This window comes from Phaethon lepturus, unplaced genomic scaffold (genome assembly GCF_000687285.1).
Source record: "Phaethon lepturus isolate BGI_N335 unplaced genomic scaffold, ASM68728v1 scaffold11972, whole genome shotgun sequence".
In the NCBI taxonomy this organism is placed as follows: Eukaryota; Metazoa; Chordata; class Aves; order Phaethontiformes; family Phaethontidae; genus Phaethon; species Phaethon lepturus.
In genome coordinates, this window is record NW_010525622.1 from 32,559 (window position 1) to 56,143 (window position 23,585).

At 36.0% G+C, this 23,585-nt stretch overlaps 1 protein-coding gene across 1 annotated transcript in view; it reads right to left on the minus strand.

Annotated features, from left to right (window-relative positions):
• LOC104617487 (diacylglycerol kinase beta-like) overlaps positions 1–23,585 on the minus strand; it is a gene marked incomplete at its 5' end in the record, with an annotated part of 58,150 nt that overhangs the window by 30,652 nt on the left and 3,913 nt on the right. Inside the window, 4 exons of the mRNA XM_010282821.1 lie at positions 2,806–2,946; positions 3,977–4,012; positions 6,917–7,070; positions 22,221–22,241. Of these exons, the coding sequence (XP_010281123.1) occupies positions 2,806–2,946; positions 3,977–4,012; positions 6,917–7,070; positions 22,221–22,241 (352 nt within the window). The remainder of the gene's footprint in view (positions 1–2,805; positions 2,947–3,976; positions 4,013–6,916; positions 7,071–22,220; positions 22,242–23,585) is intronic.

The following is a 23,585-nucleotide window of genomic DNA, read 5'->3' on the forward strand; positions in this document are numbered from 1 at the left end:
AGGACATGGTCTAGGGGACATGGTGGTGCTGGATTAATGGTTGGACTTGATGATCTTGAAGGTCCTTTCCAACCTAGTGTTTCTGTGATTTCTGTGAATACCCTGGAGATAATTGGTCTGACTATTAAAGACTGAAGCAAAGAGGACATTAAGTACCTATGCCTTTTCCTCATCCTTGGTGACAATTTCCCCCCCCTGCCCCTTCCAGTGAAGGATGGAGATTCTCCTTGGCTCTCTTTTTGCTATTAATGTATTTGTAAAAACATTTTTTGTTATCCCTTATGACTGTAACCAGACTGAGTTCTAGCTGGGTTTTTGCCTTTCTAATTTTCCCTCTGCATGACCTAACAAGATCCCTGCACTCTTCTTGAGTTGCCTGCCCCTTCTTCCAAAGGTGATAAACTCTCCTTTTTTGCCTGAGTCCCAGCAAAAGCTCCCTGTTCAGCCAGGTTTGTTGTCTTCCCTGCCAGTTCTTCTTATGGCACATGGGGATCACCTGCTCCAGTGCCTTTAAGACTTCCTTTTCGAAGAATGTTGAGCCTTTCTGGACCCCTTTGCCCTTCAGGACTGTCTCCCAAGGGACTCTCTCAACCAGCGTCCTGAACAGGCCAAAGTCTGCCCTCTAGAAGTCCATGGTAGTGGTTTTGCTGACCCCACTCCTTACTTCACCAAGAATTGAGAATTCTCTCATTTCATGGTCGCAAAGCCCAAGATGACCTCCGACCACTACATCTCCCACCAGTCCTTCTCTGTTTGTATACATTGTAAATATTCTTTGTATTCAGACCACGTATAGTTTATGAATAATAGATTTGCTGACCATGTCAAACAGGTTAGGTTTGCAGTGCTTAAGACCTCTAGAAATACACTGTTAATAGGTTAGAGAATCCATTTATCTGCTGGAATATATTTTTAAATCTATGAAAATGCAGAGATCATATAGATCCAATAGCTAAACACTCTTTAAAAAAAGTGTATTTTATCTTAAAAAAATCCTCCAGCTTATGTCAGATTTTATTTGAAAGCACCTCTTCCATGTTCTCCTTGTCATGAATCCAGTTTCCAAACACTCAGCTATGATTCAGAGTGTTTCCATTTTTTGTCAAAAAAAAAAACCCAAGACCTTAAGATTAGTACTATTAATGTTGGCAACTCTGGAATAAGCCATTCTTTCTTTTTTCACTCCACTGCTATTAATTTATTATTTACCTTACAGCCACGAGATGTACTGCTATAGAATTATTTCAGACAAAGGGTTAAATTATACCATTAATTTATAAGGACAATTCAACTAAAATCAACAGGCAACTCTGCATATTAATGGTACAGTGTAAGCCAAAATTTAGATACTAAAAAGTGACAATGCATGGTATATTTCAATGCTGTATGACAAAGTAGAAAATAAACCTTTATAATAACCATGACCTTAATTATATGTAGTAAAGGCAAATGATCTTGACTATACAAAACATGTCAGTACCATACAATTATTAGATCGGGCTCTCTCACTCCTAAATCATACAGATCATTCATAGTCTTTTGCCTATGCAGTTCCTACTGCAGAAAGTTCATGGAACATCCCATACACTAAAATAATCATCTGCTCCTGTCTCTCCCCCTTTTCTTTGTACCAATTCCTGACACCGGGGGAGGTACCTGATCTCCATTTCTTGCTATGGTTTGTGCATAGAGCTCTTCAGAGATCTGATAAAGCTTACATAACTTGTAACAATGAAACAGTTATTATATTGTAAGCTGGATTCAGTCCTAGGATCTTAGTTTTCCTGTGCTTGTGTTATGAATGTACATTCATACATACATCCTCATATACTAATCATATGATACCAAACCGATATTACCAAATCTGGGGATGACTCCTTATGATCTTTGCTGAGGCAAAAAGTATCTGTGATTTTACAGTACAAAGTTGTCATTGTAAGCTAACTACAGGTAAGAAACGTCAAGATATTTCAACAACATGCAGTCACGTAGCCTGGTAATGGAATCCTCATTCTGCCAGAAAAAGCCTACTGTTTGCATTTCCTATCATATTGAATATTTACAGTATTACAGCCTGATCCCACAGTTCTTTTATAGACAAACCAGCTATGTATATTGAAGCACATTTGGTCTCAGTAAGGACATTATGACTGGTTTGACAGTTTATCTATCTGGAAAACTGGCTTCTAAAATTCCATAATGGGGAAACACATGGTTTCTTTCTCTTTTTTTCTCCAATTCGCACATTAAACTCTCAGTTATTTTTTTGAACAAGTCTTCAATGAATCAGGGCCCTAATTAAAAAATCAAGTAATTTCTAACTTCCAGTGTCAAACACTCATTCCCAACAATGGTGCAGACTTGGATCATTCTTGACTTTTCTGTATTCACTAATATTATAGAGCCCACCGCCTATATTAACAGTTATTCTTTGTTTGAATTAGCTTGTTTTCTACAGATTGTTCACCACTTCCATATCTCTAGGCATCCTCAGTATATTTCATTTGTTTTCCTCAGATCTGATACTAATCAAGAGACAACAGTATAGAAATTACATTAATTGCAGAATGTATGATCCTTACTCCTCATCTTAGCGTGTCCTAGATAGAATTTAGTTAAAATCTCATCAAATTAATATTATTAGCAAAAATAAAAGATCATTTCTCCAATAATGGTCATCTAGAATCATAGTTTTATAATGCAGATACACAAAACTGAGTCTTAAACTCAGAAAATTTAGAAACAGAATTTTTGATGACTTACTGAAATAAATATATAAAATTAACTTTAAAAAAAAGAACATACATTCTAGCTTGTCTTCAGGTCTTCCTCTTTCTAGCAGTGACAAATAGCAAACAATATCTTTCAGCTGGATCATGTCTGGTAAATGTAAGTTGGCAGGAGTAGGAGGTCGGGCTGTAGAGGTACCTTTGTTAAGTCTCAGACCTGGAAATAATACATAGCCTTTGTTATTCTTAACATATGATATAAGCAAAAAATGAGAACTTAAGTCTTGCATCCATGCATCTTTGTTTTATGTGAATCTCAGATGACTTCTTAATAAAAATGTAAATGTGAAATGTTAAAAAATTCATGTTCATAGTTTATTAAAAAGGTTTATGCAAATGCAGAATTAAAATTATAGTGAGGTTTTAAAATTTGAAATAACAAACTATTGAAAAAAATTATGGGAATGGCATAACTCTTCTTTTCATTTGTGTTGATATGATGTCATTTGACTACAAAAAGATTGGTGAATATTTTTATTCTACTACATTACATGTTAATTTAAGTATTAAAAAAATCCCTGCCCAACACTGCATCCACTTCCTTGTGCTTGTAGAAGCTTCATCTAGCTTATAGATTGACACCAGCTACGCTAACTGAAGATGTTTTAGTGTCAAAGAAAACTCTGGTAATACCCAAGCGTGTAGTCTTCCCTCTGGGATAACATATTTAAGAAGAGGGGAAAAAAGAAAACTGCAAAACTACAGCTAGAGAGAGGAGTGAGAATATGTGAGAGAAAGAATTCTGCATACACCAAGGTCAGTGAAGAAGGAGAGGCAGGAGGTGCTCCAGAAAAAAAAAAAAAAAAAAAAAGTTGTGAAAAAAAGATTTAATAGGGCAATGTTCTACTAAATGAGTTTGCATATTGGTTAAGTGCCTTTAAAATTAAGACATATAACATTAATCAATGAAGATGCTAACTTTATTCACATAATTTATACAAATCATTCACATTCCAGTCTTAAGAGAATCTTATGCACAGAATAAAAATTATCATACAACTTGGGCTAACTAATCTCAAAAATTTATAATCCTTAAATCCAAATGAAAAGGCATACAACTTTTAAGGTATCTTTTAGCTTATCATCAGCTGCAAGGTACAGGTTAATGCATTACTTCTTAGTGAGAGGTGGGAGAGGGGTGGCTACATTGTGCTGACTTATAGACAACTTACAGTGCTGCTGCTTACCTGGCATCTGTTTCCATCTCTCTTCAGACACCTTAACTGAAAATACAATTTATAAACAGACATGAGTGGACCAAGAGACACTAAGTAAAAAATGGACACACACCAGCGAGATTTATGAACCCTGCTACTTTCCTTGTAATCATGTCTAGCTCTCCTGTAACTTTCCATTTTCCAGAAGAATGTCAAATGTTTCTGACAAATTTATTTCCCAGTATGGTCAGGTTTTTTTCACTATTGGTAAGATTTAAAATTTTTAGATATCCTAAACCAAAGGATTCTGTAATTTTCACTTGCACATCAAAATGTACCAATGCACACTTTTTCCCTTTAAATTCAACAAATTGTAAAGATGTTTAAATCTCATGCAATTAAATTACAATATGAACCGTATATTTTCAAGCACAAATAACTCTTGCATGTGAAGTGAATTGTCTCTCTGAACATGCTTTGGGTATAGGAATTTATCAAACAATTTATCAGTCCTTCTGGTATTACACTAAATACATATGGAAGACTACTAATCTGGTCTCACGTTACATTATTTCTGAAGTCCTTACTAACAGAAAAAGATTAAAATTAACTACAAACTGAGGAAAGTGAGTGAAGGATAAGAAATTTTAGGTAGTAGCATTAGAGTAAGAAACCGCATATGGTTTAAACAAGGACGATAATAACAATCACCATAATAATGATGAATATTACTACTCCTACTACTACTTATTAATATTATTACTATTCCACACATAAGAATAAAATCTATCAGAGATAATTATAGTTAAAGTGAAAAAAACTGAGTATGGCCTATACTGGGCAGAATTTAGCTGTAAATCTGGCAATGACCTAAAACCAGCTGTTATCATTTCTATATATGAAGTCTCAAAACCATAGAAATACAACACCAGAATGATAAAAGATGATTTTTTTTAAATAATAGCTCTCATACAACATATGTAAACACACAGCATAGTAAATAAATGACAGCTGCTGCTGGAGTCATGAGGCAAAACGTGTTAAGTGTAAAAGGTTACAGATTTTGGTGGCTGGTACGGGGCATTTTTATTACTGATGCTACTCGATGAAAACATGATGAAAACTTTGGAGAAAAATTAAATTAATGAAAGTGGAAATGAAACTGTGCTGCTGAGAGTTTACGGGCAACAGAATCTATATTCATAGTTGGAAAAAAATGCAATGCTGAAAATTTATGACATCCAAAATATACAGCAATACAATAGCATATAAAAGCAGCATACAATGCAGAATACATTTAGATATGCCCTTAGAGATTTTGTTGCAAAGGATCTTTAAGGGCAAGGGACTGAATCACTGGTCTAAATGACTTGCCCAAGCCAGTGAGTAAGTCATTATCAGAGTTGTAATTAGCAACAGAAAGTTTTGAGTACTCCACACAACTGATTACACCATAGTCTGCTGAGCCTACTGCTCTGCACATGGAACCAGTCTAGATAACTAACAAAAGTCCAACCAGTTGGAAATCTACTGTCCACACAGCAGATATTTGTGGAAGAAGATGGGTCCATGGCAGTTCTGATTAGAAAGGATAAAAAAAAAGATATCTGAAGAATTCAACTCAAAAGAAGAAAAAAATTAAATGAAGTATCATACCCTCGATGTGGTAAGCAAGCTTTGCTAGCAGAAAAAAGTTTTTTCAGTCTAGTTACAGTTAATGACCATTGTATGTATACATTAAAATATAATAGAAGATGATAACGTAATATGGGGTTTTTTTGTTGGTCTAGTTTTTCTGTTTGTTGTTTTTTTGCCAGGAAATATAAAGCTAAGAGGTGGAAATAACAGGTACTGTAAACATAAATAAAGAAAAATAACTGAAACCCATCTATTTAACATAGTTGAGAACGGCATGCACTAAAAACAAAAAAACAGGACAGACTCAATGCATGATATCTGAAAGCCTATAATTAATATTGTACACTGAGGCACCTATGGAAATCTAGTGCCTGGTATCTGCAAGAAAAACTAACATTTCAGCTAGTAGTACTTATACCAGATTCACAACTTCTGGATGAGTTGCAATTTGAAGACACCTAATCTTCATAGAAAGAATTCAGGCAATTAAGTACCCATCAAACCATTTGCTAACTTGCTCTAAATGCTTGATTATCCCAGCTGTTCAAAACATGCAATTTATTTCTTTAAATGAATCTAGCTTCTGCTTTTAGCTACTGGATTTTGATAGAGTTCCCAAATTGGTAAGGTGCTACACCAAATATTTCAAGTTAGGAAGGTAACCTTAAGTTTCTGCAAATTTTCTTTAAAAGTTTAATAAAATTCTGTAAGTTGACAGTTTTTAACAGCATTTTACATGGAAATATTTTAACATGTTATGTCCTCTGAACTCAAAATCACTTTTAATAAACATATTCAATTAGCATGAAAATTTCAAACTGCATTAAAGAAGATCCTTACATTGGGAAAAGAAATACTTCTAACACTTATAGGACACTTAAAATATCAATAGTTGATAAGTATGTGTGATTACTAATAGCAGTATCACACCTAGACAACTAAGAGAAGCAGCAGTAACTGGGCACAGAAACTGTAGAGCACCAGTAGGAGCCTGCAGCATGATCATCTGAAAGTTTCTAACTGTTTATACAGTAGAGTAGGCAGGCAGATCATGTAAACATAGCAATCTGATTAGCATTAACATGACAAAGACTGTCCACTTGGTGTCTCAGCTGCATCATTATTGTGAATTACAAGGACAAAACCTTTTAATTTCCATTTCTTTTCACAGTATTTCTTGTTCATGATTGAGTTAGTTTCTTCAATTCCACAAATATCAGAACAGAAAAGAAATACATACTGTTTAGAATTCCATGTATTTATAGCTATTAGAAATAAAAGAGCAGGGGCAGGGAACCTTCACTCTTATACTACTGTGATTTTATTACTTACCTCCAGAAAGGTGCTGGGGTTTGTTTTTTATTAATGGGCTGCAGTGAGAGATTTTGTTGCTAAATGATGTAAAAAGATGCTCAATGAAATCATCTGGTAACTCTGCCTCCAGAAAAGTCTTCATGAACAGCTTGAATCCCTCTAAATCAATTGTCTAGGGGCAGGGGGGGGGGGGGGGGAAAAAGGAAAAAAAGGATTTTGAATTGTTCATTTCGCAAAAACTTCCATATTAATCCATCAAATAATATTCTGTTAACAAAAAACTTCAGACTGTCTTTGAAAATACTTATTTCTGAAAATATAGCCTAGCATACCTATTCTTGAAAGTGACTGATTATTGAATTAAGAATTCCTTTCAAAATGCACCATATTGCTACAATAGCCAAGAGCACAGTGTAAAGATAGCCTTTCAGAGTAAACTCAGAACACTTGTATCAGGACCCCAAAACTAAGTTCCACGTTCTCTGGTTTCTTTATTAGAATATGGCTTAACAGCACACACAAAACTGCAATCAAGGGCAGCTACGGAGCTCACAGGACTGTACCTAGCAAGTCTTCCCATAATTAGGCAGACAACAAGCAGGGAATTTTGGGATGTCTAATTCAGGGAATTGAAGGCCTCTTGTCTTTTCCTAGGTAGCAAACATGTTTTTCTGGTATTTGTCAAAGAGAAACTAATCATCCTGTCTTAAATAGGTTCTAACAGTCAAATGAGAGTGCTGATACATGCAACTTTACTTACAGGGAAAAAAAAGTTGTTGATTTGAAACATCTGTCATTTAGTTTAATTTGGTTTTGCTTTTGCCAGCAAGGTAAGAACTGATTAATGAAACTTACTTGATGATTTCTCCTGGTAAAACATCATTGTCTGTTTTAAGTAATAAAATGAATCATAGAATATCTCAAGTTGGAAGGCATCCATAAGGATCGAGTCTAAATCCCTGCTCATCACAGGGCTACCTAGTACTAAACCATATGACTAAGAGCATCGTCCAGACGCTCCTTGAACTCTGACAGGTTTAGTGCCGTGACCACTGCCCTGAGGGCCTGTTCCAGTGACCGACAACCCTCTCAGTGAAGAACCTTTTTGCTAATGCTCAACCTGAACTTTCCCTGATTCAGCTTTATTCCCTTGCCTCATGTCTTGTCACTGGTCACCAGAGAGAAGAGATCAGCAGCTCCCCCCCCATTGCCCCACTTGAGGAAGTTGTAAACTGCGATGAGGTCACAGCAAGGTAAGCATTATGATCCCATCTTATCCTGATAATACAGAACCACTAAAGATAAAGGTGTCCTGAAACATATCAAAAGAGCTTAAGACAACTTGAGTTTTATCTCAGAAATAACTGGGACACAACCGCATACTGATCAATGAAGCTACTCAGTTACGTATGTGATTTTAAAACAGCTTATCAATAATTAATTTGTAAAAGATAGTGTTCCTGTCTTTGTTTCTAGATCAAACAGGAGAGCAACTTTTCACCAGAAAATAATTAAGAGATAAAGCCACATTACACCAACAAATCAACTTGGAAAAGTTTCCCCATGCTTCAGGAAGACTCCATTTCTGCATAGAAAACCCTAGTGCAATTCCTTTAGCTCAGCACAGTGAATGCAGCATTAGGAGGGAAGAGATCAGCAAGAAATCAGCTTGAAACCATACCAGAAAAAGAAAACTGAATCTAAATTTCCAAAGTTCCTCAGTCACTTTGGAATCTGAGTCACAGTATAAATAATTTTTACAATGATTTTAATATCATTTCAACACTTTGTAGCAGGGATTTCTCTTAATATTATCTCTTTAATATTTATGAGATGTAGAAATTTTATGTCCACATGAAATAAAGTGTTTCCCATTAAGCCCAAGACCTAACTGCGCTAGGGTTTTAAATGTGTATCACTGCCCTTACTAGGGACCAACAACATGGATTGCAAAATTTGACTGATCTTGTGCAAGTCATTATTATCAGGAATGCAAACTTGGCAAGTGAGTATCTATGCTAAGCTTCTAATCCATAACACCTCATTTGAGAAAGAAGTTCAATAAAACTCTTACCTGTTGAACACAAAAATAGCAGAGACTGAAAAAAAATTGCCTCCACAAGGCTCAAACTGGGTGTAAAATGGAAATAATCAACTTGGACATGGACTAACTATCCTTGTCTCATCACTGAGTTTCACCCACTCTCTTCTACTTGGCAAATCATACACTGTCTCATTCATGCTACAAATTTCATATTTTTCCCAATAATAAAGTCACTGACAGTTAATTCACTGTTTGTAAACTATGAAAATACAATGGCAAAAGGACTTGTATCAGCATCCAATTAAATCGGTCATTAGTTTACACTATATAAATTTATTTTTCATCTGCAAGCATAACAAATATATTAATCACTAAATCAACCGACTTTAACAATGTGAAATTGCTTTGTTAGATTGTTCATTAATGAAATGTGTCTTAGCTATTTTACTAAATTATGTACAAAGAGAAATAGCCAAGTGAAAAAGGAAAACAGAAAAACAAATTATAATCTCATTTAAATTAAGGTTTATGGATGGACATTTAAGATATCTCTGTATTACATAAAGCTTTTTTGTTTTTAATTTACCTTGTCTGTGGATTTTATATATACACTGCTAAAAATATTCCTTGAGTTGACAGCTATCTTAGATTTTTAAACTGCTGCCTGAGTGGCATTGGTCCACCAAGAAGCCAGCAATAACTAAACCCCTAATGCTACATTTTTTCCATTTTGGGGGTCAGAATTATACCTGGGTAGAGGTTTGGATTAATAAATAAGGTTAAAATTATGTGTTTGTTTCTTTCTGAAGACTTTCTTTCTCAAAGGTGTTCAAACTTTTCAATATTTTCTAAAGGTATTCAGATTATCATTTACCCCAGTGACCTCTAAAGCAAGTGTTACAAAATGCCTTACATTTTCTGGCCAGGAAAGACAATAGATACCAAAGTAGCACATGACTTGGCTGCCATGTCCATTTGTTATATTTCACACCCTAATTGCCACTGATTAGAGTGCTCAGCAAATGAAAAAAGAAAATGGGTGGTTGTTCTAGAAGATTGTTCTACAGTCAGATTGCTTCAGCTGAAAGTGCTTTATGACCTGTATTCCCGCAGGGAAGCAGCAACATTCATACAACCAGAGTTCAGATGTTGCACATCGAAAAGCTTTCAAGTGATGCTGAAAGTTAGTTAGGAGGTGGTAAATGACTTGAATACACATGAGAAATACTTATAATAGCCCAAAATGCAGATGCAAAACCACAAGCTGTGTCAAAAGAATGTGCAAGAACAGTCCGGCCTAAAGAAGATCTATGCATAGAGCCCTGTGATTAGGTTCTTTCCTATATGAAAAAAAACCACCAAAATCCATTATTCTAATACTTCATAGCTGAAAAACATTTTCGAGAGTACCTAAAATACTTGGTGTAGATAATCCTATTAGAATTGAGCTCTAAAGTAATGCAGTTATTTTTGGAAATTCGTTTTTGTAAATGTATATACAGTAAATAACAGAACTGAGCTAGAATACAGTAGATATAGGAATAGTTTATATTATCCATCTAGCTTTCCAGTGAAAAAGGGGTGAGCTTTCAAAAAAAGGCTCACTTTAAATTACTTTCAGTACTTTATCATCTCTCATTGTAACACACATAAGCAATTACATAACTGTAGAAAAATGGAATAATTTCTTAAATGAAATCCTGTGAGGACCACTGTAGAAGACTTATAGGTGTTAAGAGTATTATCACCAAGCAGAGGTTTTTGTGTTGAGTATGGTTCATTTAGAACAGAATGCTTAGAGATGCAAAACATTTGCTCGACTTAATTTAAAATAAATTTCACAGAAGAGAAAACAACACACAATATTATGAGCATATCTCTATTTTGCAATTATACAGCATTTTTCTTTTTTCCTCATGGAAATTTATCCTTCTAAAATATGAAATGCTTCAGTAAGTAGCTACCCTTCCTCTAATTACAACCATTTCTCCCCAGCCCCGGCTACTTTTCAAAGGAACCACACAGTGTTTCAGTAACCAAAAAGACAAAGAAAGGAAAGCAGAGGACAGTAATTTTCCACATTATCATGGATCATGCTCACTCTGCTATGTAAACCACAGTATCTTCCTTTTAAATCTCATATTTGTCATATCAGAATTTCTCAGAAGATAAGTTCAATAAATTTTGTTATGGATTGAAAATAATTTATTTTTGTTAATGAATTTTCAAGCATTAATTAAACAGTGCAGATCAATAATACAGAATAATATATAAGTCATAATGGTGGATGTTGTTTTGTTAAGCATGCAGGCTAATTGTTTAATTTTCAACATTTGCTTGGCTTCCAGAAGTTCCAGTTGAATTCAAACGAACCTGAGAAAGAAGGATTTAGCCTTTCAGAACGCATTTTTCATGGCAGTTCCCAAGTGAGGCAATGAGCGCATGAGAGGATGTACCAAACTGACTACAATTAACCTGGCACATTAATTAATTAATTCCATTTCACAAGAGACTATCAAGGCACAGGGAGATTATGATCACAAGTTTAGGGATATCAGAAAAATTTTCAGCGTAACAGGGAGATATATAAGGACATGGTTGAAGGAGCCAATAGTTACTCAGAGGAACGTGAAAGAACTTTCACATCATTTGGTCTAAATCTTCTGATGAGAAAGGGGGAAAAAGAAAAGAATAAAAATCAGTGCTGTTTTAGCTTTGATTCAAATAAAAAAGGTACCAAATGCCTTGCCTGGAGGTGACAGAAAGGTAGGTGTTTTTGTATTAATCATATATAATTAGATTACCCTTTATTTGTTAAACAATTGATTCACCAAGTTTACTGCAGCTCCTTTCCTTATGTCTTACAAAAATAAACTTTACAAAACAAGACTGCATAAATCTTTCTAATCTTCTACATTATTGAGTAATAAAACTTCATTTGTTAATGAAACGTTTTTATATAAATCCAGAGAAGTACACATTCAAAAACACCATCGAGTTTCAGCTAATTCATAACATTTAATTAACCATCCACAAAATTTTAAAATTAATCCCAGCACTAAACTGCCAACAAGAATTTAATCCATAAGTATTGTTTTCCTGTAAGCTCCCGCAAACAGATCCATACAATAAACCGAAAAAGCAGCAGCGGACCAAAGCTTATAACGAGTTCTAAATGATTGACTGACTAAAGAATGAAGGTTCTGCATTTGCCCCACTGTATCCAACTATGTAACATGACAGATTTACAGAGAAAGGCATCCTAAAGTGTCTTTTATGCCTTTATTACCTGTGCCCATTCATTAATACACTGTGATAAGGCATGGCTTTTACTTCACAACGTTGTGTAGACTAAGAAACCTCTTATTTGATTTCATAACTGTAAAACCAAGCAGTTAATTACAGTCTAATGAGAACAATATGGGTCAGTTCAGAAAATGAATGAAGTTGCCTAAATCCGGATGTTGCTATTATATCGATGCCCTTATTCATACTGCAATCTTTAAGGACTCTCTCAAATCCTACTAATCCATAAAGCACTTATAATTAATAAACCCTTTAGGTTTTTTTATTTTAGCTTCCTAAGGTGTCCACAGACTTTGTGAACATGGACAAAAATGTTACAATCTTCACTAGACTGAAGATTTCATAATTTGCCACACACCTGCCAACGGTCATTCAGTGCCTGTGGGACTATAACATGTGATCTCACATGCTGCATATATTTTACAATTACAATGTTGGCAAATACGCCTTAGTCAAAAACAATTAACAGGTTTTTTTAAAATGTTAATGCCATGAACAGATTACATACAAAAAGTTCCATCAGTGCAAACAACTTGCTATCACTTTCTTACGTTTAAGAATAGCAGAAGCAGTTTTTGTAACAGTGAAATAAGACAGACTAATCTGTCTTATTTCCAGATACTATGAGAACATTCCTGTTGCAATGTCTGACTAAGCAAATATAGACAGATTTGCCCAGATCTTCAGAATTATCTGAATTCATCTTACTAAAGAACCGATACTCAACCTATGTGCTGTGGTGGAAATTTTTCCAAAGCTTATGGCGTCCTTCACTTTACAAGTAAGCTACGAATACAAATAATTGGGATTTGCTCTGCCAACTCCCATTACTTTGAAGAAAATTCCTTCCCTCAAATAGCCCTTTAAGAACCAGGATAAAACAGAAATAATTTGGCTAAGAATTCTCCTCATAATAATATTATTGAAATATGATAATAAAAAACAGTTATTCAAGGAACTCTGTTAAAATACCTTATAGATAATGTAAAATATAAGCATTTAAAACTAAAACACCACTATATACACTATATGAATATACAAAGTGGCAGCTGCAAAAGGTAATACCATATAGCATCTATTTTGTCCAAACTAAAAATTGAGAGAGAGAAAGATGATACTGCTTATAGACAGACTGGAGTATGTGGGGAGGTAACAGCTGAGCCAGGAAGGCCCAGGGGGAAACAGCAGTGACTATCAACCCTTCTTCCAAACTTGTTAGCATCTGTCTCCACTGCACCTCTGCTCCTTCTTCTTTCCCTCCATTCTGGCAGCAGCCAAGGAGGCACCACTGGGTAACTGTGCATGGGGTGGGGAGGAAGGCTGGAAATGAGCTACAGATCCCAGATTTGGACTCTTGAGAGATTTCAACCACATCTGAAGGCAACATACTTGCAGCAGCTGCCAGACACTATTAAGGAAAATGTTGATGGAGCAGACAAGAGGAGGGATTTTTAATTATAAGGAATAATCTGCACTCAGTGGAAGAACTGAGGTAAGATTTAAAGGAAAGTCCCCCTCTCTTCCCCAGCTGCTAAAAGCTCCTGGAAAACTCCTTAACAGTTTTGACCAAGCATTCTGAGATTTTTCTATCATAATACATTTAAAAAGCCAATTCTGTAGAAAATTTTTTAGCCTGGGCTTTTATTCTCCTCCTCCACCTCAGGAATCTGATCACTAGTGTATCCTTTTCAACATACCACAGGAAATCCTATGACAGAACAGTAAGCACACATAAAAAGACACATACAAACAAATGACAATCATTTAAGTAGAAAAAAATGTTACTAAGGAATTTTGACTGCAAAGAGTTGAAAGTTACCAAGAGATTCAAGTCCTGGCAGTTGACAAGACAAATAAATTACAGTTTTCAGGATAAACTACATTTTTCAAGAGTTTACAGGATGACGCTGATCACATTGACTAAAGAATTCTCAACTCTGAAGAAATAAAAATACTAAAATTAGTTTTGCATTTTTATAGGTATAAAAAAAACCAACCTCACTTTATTCACAGTTAACAAAGTAGTCTGGATTTTTACTCTCCTATTACTGCACAGAATACTACAAAACTGAAAATAGAGGGACCAAAACTTTCCATAGTGCTATCACGACCGTTATGCACATTTCTTTGCAGTTACCTCATGTATCTCATAGATATGTGATGAGAAGCTTTTTACCTTGCTAATACCACTAAAGAATATATCTAACTTCTCTTTCTATTCTACACCAATGGCATAAAGAAGAGGTCTTATTTCGCACTCTTCAGTTTCTTTTGAATCCCAGATTCCCAGAACATGCGGGACTACCAGGAAAAAGAAATGGAGATCAGACTATGCTGAATATGCTTTTAAAAATATCCAATTACTATGATAAGAGTTCTGTTTCTTCTCAAGCACTCATTGATAAGTACATTACACTAATTTAGTGCTAGTTCATAGAGGGCAAGTCTCTAAATCTCAGGAAAAACAGGAATTTAAGGACTGGTTTCTAAGTAGCAGCTATGAATATGTTTGGAAAAATCACAGACAATTTCAGGTGTTGTCTAATTTTGTATCAGATGTATATAGACCAATGCTCAACTAAAAATACAGGGCCTGCTCAGGTCACTGATCTTCTGTTTATGGCTACAACAGGCTGTGGGTGTGCCTTAAAATACCTGATTCTGTCCAGACAGCAGAATGGCTTCTAACACCTTGTATGCCAGAGAGAAGGAGGCTGAACTCCATCTGCATTGCCAAGTTAGTAGGCTGTAACATCTCCCTTCAAAGATCTATCATGGCTAACCAAAAGCATAGGATCACCTCTATGAATTCCAGTATCTTTGTAGAGAACAAAAACCTGTCCTTCCACAATCCAGAGCAAATGTATTATGTTCTGCTCATTCTCCACTACATATTGAATAGGACTGATCTCAGGTGACTGGTGACATACAGCAATGTTGCTTTCTAAACTTGGCAATGTCACAAAATTTCCGAGAATTTATATGTTTTGTAGTGAAAATCTACACTGGTGGGAGTCAAGGAATGATGTGCATGAGACCCACAGGAAGCATAAGCAAGAACACACAGGAAACTATAAGTCAACAATTTGACACACTGTCAGCAAATTTCACTGTCCTCTTAATTCTTACAAGACATGAAGCATTCACACAGCTATTGGATACTCCACAAAAATTAAGCTTTTTGGCCCCCTGTGGTACGCAGAAGTTAATATTCCTTAAATTATGCATTTCAGGCTGTGGTGTTCCTAACTGTGAATGTGATTATAGGTAAAGCAAGCCAGCTGCAGGAACTCATCTGTGTTTCTCCAGCTCACAGAGCAGAACTGATGCATGGGCCAGGGGGGAGAAGTAGGGGAACTAGTGAAAAAAGGAAATACTATACTGTGAGTATTTGACTTCTTCCTTTCTCCTACTGCAGCTAAGATATGCAACTTTATAATTTGCTCTTCTGCTTTACTGATGGTACACGGAGATGTAAGATCAAGAAAAATACAAGTATGCGTATTGTGAAGATTTATGCATTTATGTGTATGTTCTGTGCCAACATACACAGAACTCTACATGGTATAGACATCACAGCTCAGTATATCCTGATACTGAGAATACACAAAACATAGTTTCTCAGTGAAAAATAGGATGTATACAAGTAAAGCAATCTTTGCATCCTTTGCATCCAAGCTGAGTGGTGTGGCTGACACATCTGAGGGATAAGATGCCATCCACAGGGACCTGGACAAGCTTGAGGAATGGGCCTATGTGAACCTCATCAGGTTTAATGAGGCCAAGTGCAGGGTCCTGCATCTGGGTCAGGGCAACCCCTGGTATCAGCACAGGCTGGGAGATGAAGGGACTGAGAGCAGCCCTGCTGAGAAGGACTTGGGGGTACTGGTGGATGAAAAGCTGGACATGAGCTGGCAATGTGTACTCACGGCCTGGAAAGCCAATTCTATCCTGGGCTGCATCACAAGAAGCATGGCCAGCGGGTCGAGGGAGGTGATTCTGCTCCTCTTCTCTGCTCTGGTGAGACCCCACCTGGAGACCTGCATCCAGCTCTGGAGCTCTCAGCACAGGAAAGACATAGATCTGGTGGAGCGGGTCCAGAGGAGGGCCACAAAAATGATCAGAGGGGTAGAACACCTCTCCTATGAGGACAGGCTGAGAGAGTTGGGGTTCTTCAGCCTGGAGAAGAGAAGGGTCCAGGGAGACCTTACTGCAGCCTTTCAGTACTTAAAGGGGTCTTCTAAGGAAGATGGGGACAGACTTTTTAGCAGAGCCTGTTGTGATAGGACAAGGGCTAATGGTCTTAAACTGAAAGAGAGTAAACTTAGACTAGATATAAGGAAGAAATTTTTCACAATGAGGGTGGTAAAACACTGGCACAGGTTGCCTGCACATAGGTGCTCTATCCCTGGAAACTTTCCAGGTCAGGCTGGACAGGGCTCTGAGCAACCTGATCTAGTTGAAGATGTCTCTGCTCATTGCAGGGGGCTTGGAATAGATGACCTTTAAAGGTCCCTTACAACCCAAAATATAAAATAAAATTAAAAAAAAAAAATCTAAGATATTTGAAGACAACAAGTAATTTTTCCAAAAAAAAATTACAGCTTTTGACTCAAGGTCTACCCTAACACCAAACCGCAATAGAAGAGGTCTAACTGCCTCCTCTATTTTCCCAGCTGGTGTAAACGCAACAAACAGTTCTGCCAGATGACATGTAGAAGGAAGGAAGAGAAGTTGTACCAATCCAATTTCTCTCTCCTCACAAGACACAAAAAAGCAACTTATTAATAGTCTCTTGACAAAGAGTTGCCATTGTGGATGGGTCAAGGCAGGGAAGGGTAGAATAATATCTCCTTTTATTCCTCCCCACCACATTCGCCACATAAATGGGAACAAGGCATGACCTGGTGTTTGGAATTTATCACCACCCATAAATCCTTTTAAAATACCACATTCTCTTTGGTCTTTTTCTTTTTTTAAATTTGCACAAAATATTTCAACATAAGCCATTACTTTCATCATCCTGAAAAAAACGAATATAAGGGAGGGGGGGAGAAATCATTCATCCCAGCAGACTTACATAGAATATGGTTTTCACTTATTAAAGAGAACATTTCAGAGATAATGGAAAGAGAATTATGTTAAAATGTAATTTTCAATTAATTACTTTTTAAATTATGTTGTCTGATCTCCAAATAGTGCCAAAACTGTAGAGTATAATCAGCTTTAATCTACTAACAGAGTAATAGCTCTGGGTTACATTTGTTTGTGGGTAGGTCCCCTTAATCAATCATTTCTTTTTAAACAATTTATATTGACCCAATATCTGAAAAATGAGCTGTTGAAAAAGGAGTAGATGTTACAGGGCCTTGAGTCACACATAATGCTGTGACAACAATTGCACACATTAATAGTAGTGCATTTATGACAATTACATGATTAGCTGTGAAAAGCAATGCTAAAGCATCCCCAGTAAAAGTCCAAGTTTTGAAGATTCATTGATTCTTTAATGTTTCAAAACCTGACTTCTGCCAAAATATGTGGAAAAAAAGTAGAGCTCATATAGAGGGTTAATAAGCTAGAAAACATGAATTACATGAGAATGCATAAGTTTTTTGTGTTTAAAATGTATTTCTAATGTTCATATGTCAGAAATTCAAATTAAATTTGGAATTCCTCATGGAGATTGCCTTTGTGCATCAGGGTAAAGTTTGGTTTAATTTGAAAGTCCTTAGCATCTTCTGATCTAAGCATTTGATTTAATACATTTTTTACATAATTAATGTTGACAGTTCTGGTAACCAAATAAATTTATTTCTTAAATAAAGCAGCATCCAAATTCTCATCTCCGGAGATTAAATTTTCCAGAAGAAAAAAAAAAAAAAAATCACATGCTCTCACAGGCTGCTCCTACCAAATATGCCATATGGCCACATAATATTTGGATATTATCAATACTACAGACATATAAAACTGCCAAAATTTTCCCTTTATGTCTCCTATCAGAAACTATTACTTTGCAATATTTAAAAGCAACTAGCATGTCGCTTCAAAGAAGTAAACTCAACAAAATATCCAAAAAAGAAATCAGAAGACTCAATTTTTATACAATAACTAGATTTTTAACCCTAACTGTGTACTACATTCTCATGTTACTAAAATAAATAAACGCTAATTACTAAAATAAATCTGGAATGTATTCACCAACCACTTCAGTCTCATCCCAGTCTTATATCCAGGTATGAAAAAGTAAAACTTTACTACCAGCAGGTTTTCTTTAGTACATGATTATATTTGTGTCTAGGTATATATATCCATATATACAACACACATAAATACATGTATTTAATACATAAATTTACTAAATATACTATATTTACTACAGAAAGGTGGGGTTTTTTTAAGAAGAAAGATTGCTGAGGCACATACTTTTAGAAGGCTCTTGTAGCAGATTATCACCCAGGGTCTATTTTACATGTATTACCAATAAAGAATGTTAGAAGAAATATACATAAATTATTACATACTAAACAAAGTGAAGAGTAAATATCTTGCATCCTGTCCCAGAAGAATTGGTCATCTGAAAATTACAATTACTACAGAAGTTAGGAAAAATGGGGTAGGTGTCATGCTTCAACTAAAACCAAACAAAAAAGCAAAATGAATGAATCCCTGAAAAATCTTTTTGTTTGACCAGGTAACTTAAACACCTGCATAACTGTTTACAAGCACCATATAGTCCTTTATTACCCAACTGTTACAAATAAGATGTAAACCAAAAAACACTATAGCATCAACACAGCACTCATTTGATGGCTTCAGAATTCTCATTGTTATAAATTAGATATAATTTCAACATTAAAGGTTGTTCTTTTAAGAAAATGTCCTTATTTCTTTTTGTTTCATAGAGTCCAAAAACCCATTATCCAAATACATCTTCCCTGCTATTTCTTTCGCAACATTGATTCTGACATGTAGTGATAAAATGAAGGCACAGAGTAATACAGTTAAAATTACATTAATTTAAAAATACAGAAAAATACTTACCCATTGATGTTAAGTGCATCTTAGTAGTTAAATATTATGAAATCTATAACCAATGACTAGCAGAATAAATAGTTGTAACTCTTATAAACATTGCACCATTGCATGTATACTTGAGCCTAAATGCATCAATTTTAGTTACTCATTAATGGCAATATAAAAATCAAGAAATACACTAAATGGATCCTTTCTGAAGGAATTTATTTCTGTGTTCATTTCACTTTAAGAAAAGAATAACTTAGCTGATATTTCAGATTAATATGAAAATATAAAGATAGCATTTTTCATACTTTATAACTCAGTACTGTAGTTGGTACCATATTTATACTCTGTTTTCACGCTGTTAGAGGAGCTGAAATGTAGTCATAGTCTGTCACTCTTCAAATAAAATATGTTAGAGATAAAACAGGCAGCAGTAGACCCTGCACCTTTTTGTTTGCTTGTTTTCCTTTAAAAATGGTATAGTTTTAAGCAGCATATTCTTTGAAAGAGAATGGTCCCTCTGGCCTGAATATCAAGACAGCTTAAAATTCCCTATCAACTTCTATCTAAATACTGACAGTGGTACCCTAATAAACAAACAAACAAAAAACTCTTTTTCTTTCAAAACACTTTGAAACAGTATCTGGTGCACATCAGAACTGCAGAATAGGCCTTGAGTCAGCCGCTTAACAAACTATGAGAATTAAACGGGTAACATGTAAATTGAAGTAATACGAAGCTCATAAACCTTAAACATAAGGTACTGTGCAATGCAAAAAAAAGTAGAGGAAGAAAAGGATAAAAAAGGGATCTTAAGGCAGAGAGTGGAAGTGTCAAAAGGGAAGGAAGTTATCAAGGAGGAAGAGATGTTAGCACAGACTGAGGAAAGGAGGCAGAGGGACCACTAAAGATCATGAAAAATGTTCAAAACTGAACAGTTTTGCAGCAGAAATTGACTATCTGAAACATGTTACACCTTGGTGCCCTCAACACTTTCCACAGAAAGCAGGCTCACAGCCAGACTGCCAGCACCTCTGCCTGGCAGGTTTCCCAGCTCTGTGTATCCAGGAAGCTGTTTCCCTAGAAATGCTGCCCAGAGAGACAGAAAAACACTGAGTTCCCAGTGTCTGAAGGGTAGAGTCTCCTTATGGTGGTACTCACAAGTTGCTAAATTTTTCACTTTTGTAGCTAGAAAGATACAACATCCTCTCTTAGTCCCCAGTTTCTAACATGTGATGGACAGGCTTCTCCTACATAATAGATATCCTATAATTCTCCACATCCTACTAACCTTTCTGTAAATTAGTTCCAGTTTGAGTTCACTTTGTCCCATCGTGTCATCAAATACAGAAAGATGTGGTCTCTCCAGTACCTTTTTATAGGAAATTAAATCACCCTTATCTGTAGTAGAAATAGTTCCCTTTATATATTATAGTAAGGTCTTTACAGCAAATTAGTGTCTTCTGTCAGATCAGAGAAGGTAGCTGATGTAGGAAACAGCTGTAGGAAACAGCACAGAAGTCCTTCTTTCAATCCATATTTCTGTGTGCTTGAAATTTTAACTAGTTTTCCATTTACATCAATTAGCCTAAGACACTACATTTTCTTACAAGTCTTGTCTTGTTCTCAAGATGACCATGGCCACAGGAATACTATTACAATGTCCCAGTAATATACTTCTCCTCTTCATGACCAAACCACAACGATGCTTTGCAATCATCTTGTGATCAACTACCACACAAAGCAATTAATCTAACAATGACACTAGTCCCAGGGTACATCACACTGTACTCTACACTAGTGCGTTCCATTTCATTTCCATTTACTATAGTCCATAACGTCATCAAGATTTTCCAGTGTAATATTCAGATTTTTCTCCATTTTATCAACAATTCTCAAATTTGGTTTAGTGAGTTGATTCTAATAGTATTTATCTACTTCTTTTGACAAGTTTATTAGCAAAAATACTAATGACATTAGTCTCAAGACTGGTCCTAGACACGCTACTTTAACCTGAATACCTTCTTTTTCAGGACCCATTGCAGCCTCTCTGTTAGCTTAATAAAAAGTAATGTTGGTCATCTAAAGAAAAGTGAGCCCTCTGTGAATGGGGAGTACTGCTCTCAGTAACACACTTCCAAAAGCTCAACTGGCCTTTGACCCCAGAAAGTGAGGGGTTCCTACAAAACTAATCCTTTCAGTCTCTTGACTTTTTCATTGTTCTCATGTTCCTGCTGCCTCTTCCTAGAACAGCAGAAAAAGCAGAAAGCTTTTTAACTTCTCTGTGCTACAAAGGAAGAATAACTAGGTCATTAAAAAATCTAGTTCATTTGATTAGTTCTTCTTCCCTAGCTTTTTATTTTTCATTGTATTTTCATACGTGGTTTTAGGCTACGAAGCTTCTCAGGAGCACAGTCTTATGTTGATGATCAGCTCTTTAACGATTTTTCTTGCAATTGCTGTAAAGTCACAATCACTTAAAGCACACTATAAGCTTTATTCCAATTACAAAATCTTCAATTTTAAGCCTGCTACATATAAATGGTATTATATGGTTAAAGAAACAGCATTTAATATTTTTTCTGAGATGTGTTATTGTCATCTCAGAATAATACAAACCATGAGATCTCACTAGTAAGCAGAAATTTCTGTGACAAGTATGGAACAAGTTAATTACTTGCTCTTAACTTATTTTTCATATTCCTCTCAATTAATGTTAGAAAAATTATGTACTGTAAATGACAAAAATGAAATTCATCTAGTGAAAAAGTCTGCAAGCAGAAAAAGAGCGCACTTTGCTCACAGTTTTAAATATTTGTCTATTATCTGACAGAATAGCCACATGCAGTACTCATTAATAAGTGACATCCCAGTGGAAGCCTACAAAATAAAAGATACTGCTCCTATGCATAAAAGAAAAAAAAAAATCAAAATAAGATTACTTACTTGATTAAGTATATCTTGTTTCTGTAACGCATGCAAGGAAAGAAAGAACACACATACATTAGTGCAGTGTTGTAACACTCAGGCTCTGTTTTTATAACAGAACTATTTTTGTTTGAAGGTTAGTGATGTAGATGAACAGGTTTAAGACATTAGATGGAATATCCCATTTTCTTGCATTAGCACATATGTCAAGAAAATGGTTATACATCAGCATTTTAGTCCTGATTAGAGAGTGCAAGGAATTTATTTTTAGCCATGCATGACCAAGAAAAACAAAAAAAGAAAGCAAATACAATGTTTGTCTTTCATCCCTATATACTTTAAAAAAAAAATAAAAAATTATTCCTTGCAAAGAATAGTTTTTAACAAAGTAACTCCATCAGAAGCAAATGCAATGATAAATTACTTTAACACATAAACAACAAAAGAAGGACTAAGGAGATCCTCCACCCTTTACTGGATGTGGGAGGAAACATAGTGACAAAGGATGAGAAAAAGGCTGAAGTACTTTAATGCCGCCTTTGCTTCAGTCTTTAACAGTAAGACCAATTGTTCATGGGGTACCCAGTCCACTGAGCTGGAAGACAGGCATGGGGAACAGAATGAAGCCCCTATAATCCAAGAGGAAATGATTAGTGACCTGCTATACCACTTGAACACACACAAGTCTATGGGGCCAGATAGGATCCACCCAAGAGTACTGAGGGAGCTGGCAGAAGTGCTCACCAAGCCACCTTCAATCATTTATCAGCAGTCCTTGCTAACCAGGGAGGGGCCAGTTGACTGGAAGTTAGCAAATGTGACACCCATCTACAAGAAGGGTTAGAAGGATGATCCAGGGAACTACCTACAGGCCTGTCGGTATGACGTCGGAGCTAGGGAAGATTATGGAGCAGATCACTTTGAGTGCCATCACACGGCACGTACAGGACAACCAAGTGATCAGGCCCAGTCAGCACAGGTTCATGAAAGGCAGGTTCTGCTTGACTAACCTGTGTCCTTCTATGACCAGATGACCTGCTTAGTGGATGAGGGAAAGGCTGTGGATGTTGTTTACCCGGACTTTAGCATGCGGCTTTGACACTATCTCCCTCAGCATTCTCCTAGAGAAACTGACAGCGCAAGGCTTGGACAGGCGTACTCTTCACCAGGTAAAAACTGGCCCTGGGGAACACCACTTGTTACCGGTCGCCAGCCGGATTTAACGCCATTCACCATGACTCTCTGGGCTCGGCTGTCCAGCCAGTTCTTTACCCAGCGAAGAGTAAACCTGTTTAAGCCACGAGCCACCAGTTTCTCCAGGAGAATGCTGTGGAAGACGCTGTCAAAGGCTTTACTAAAGTCCAGGGAGACAACATCCACAGC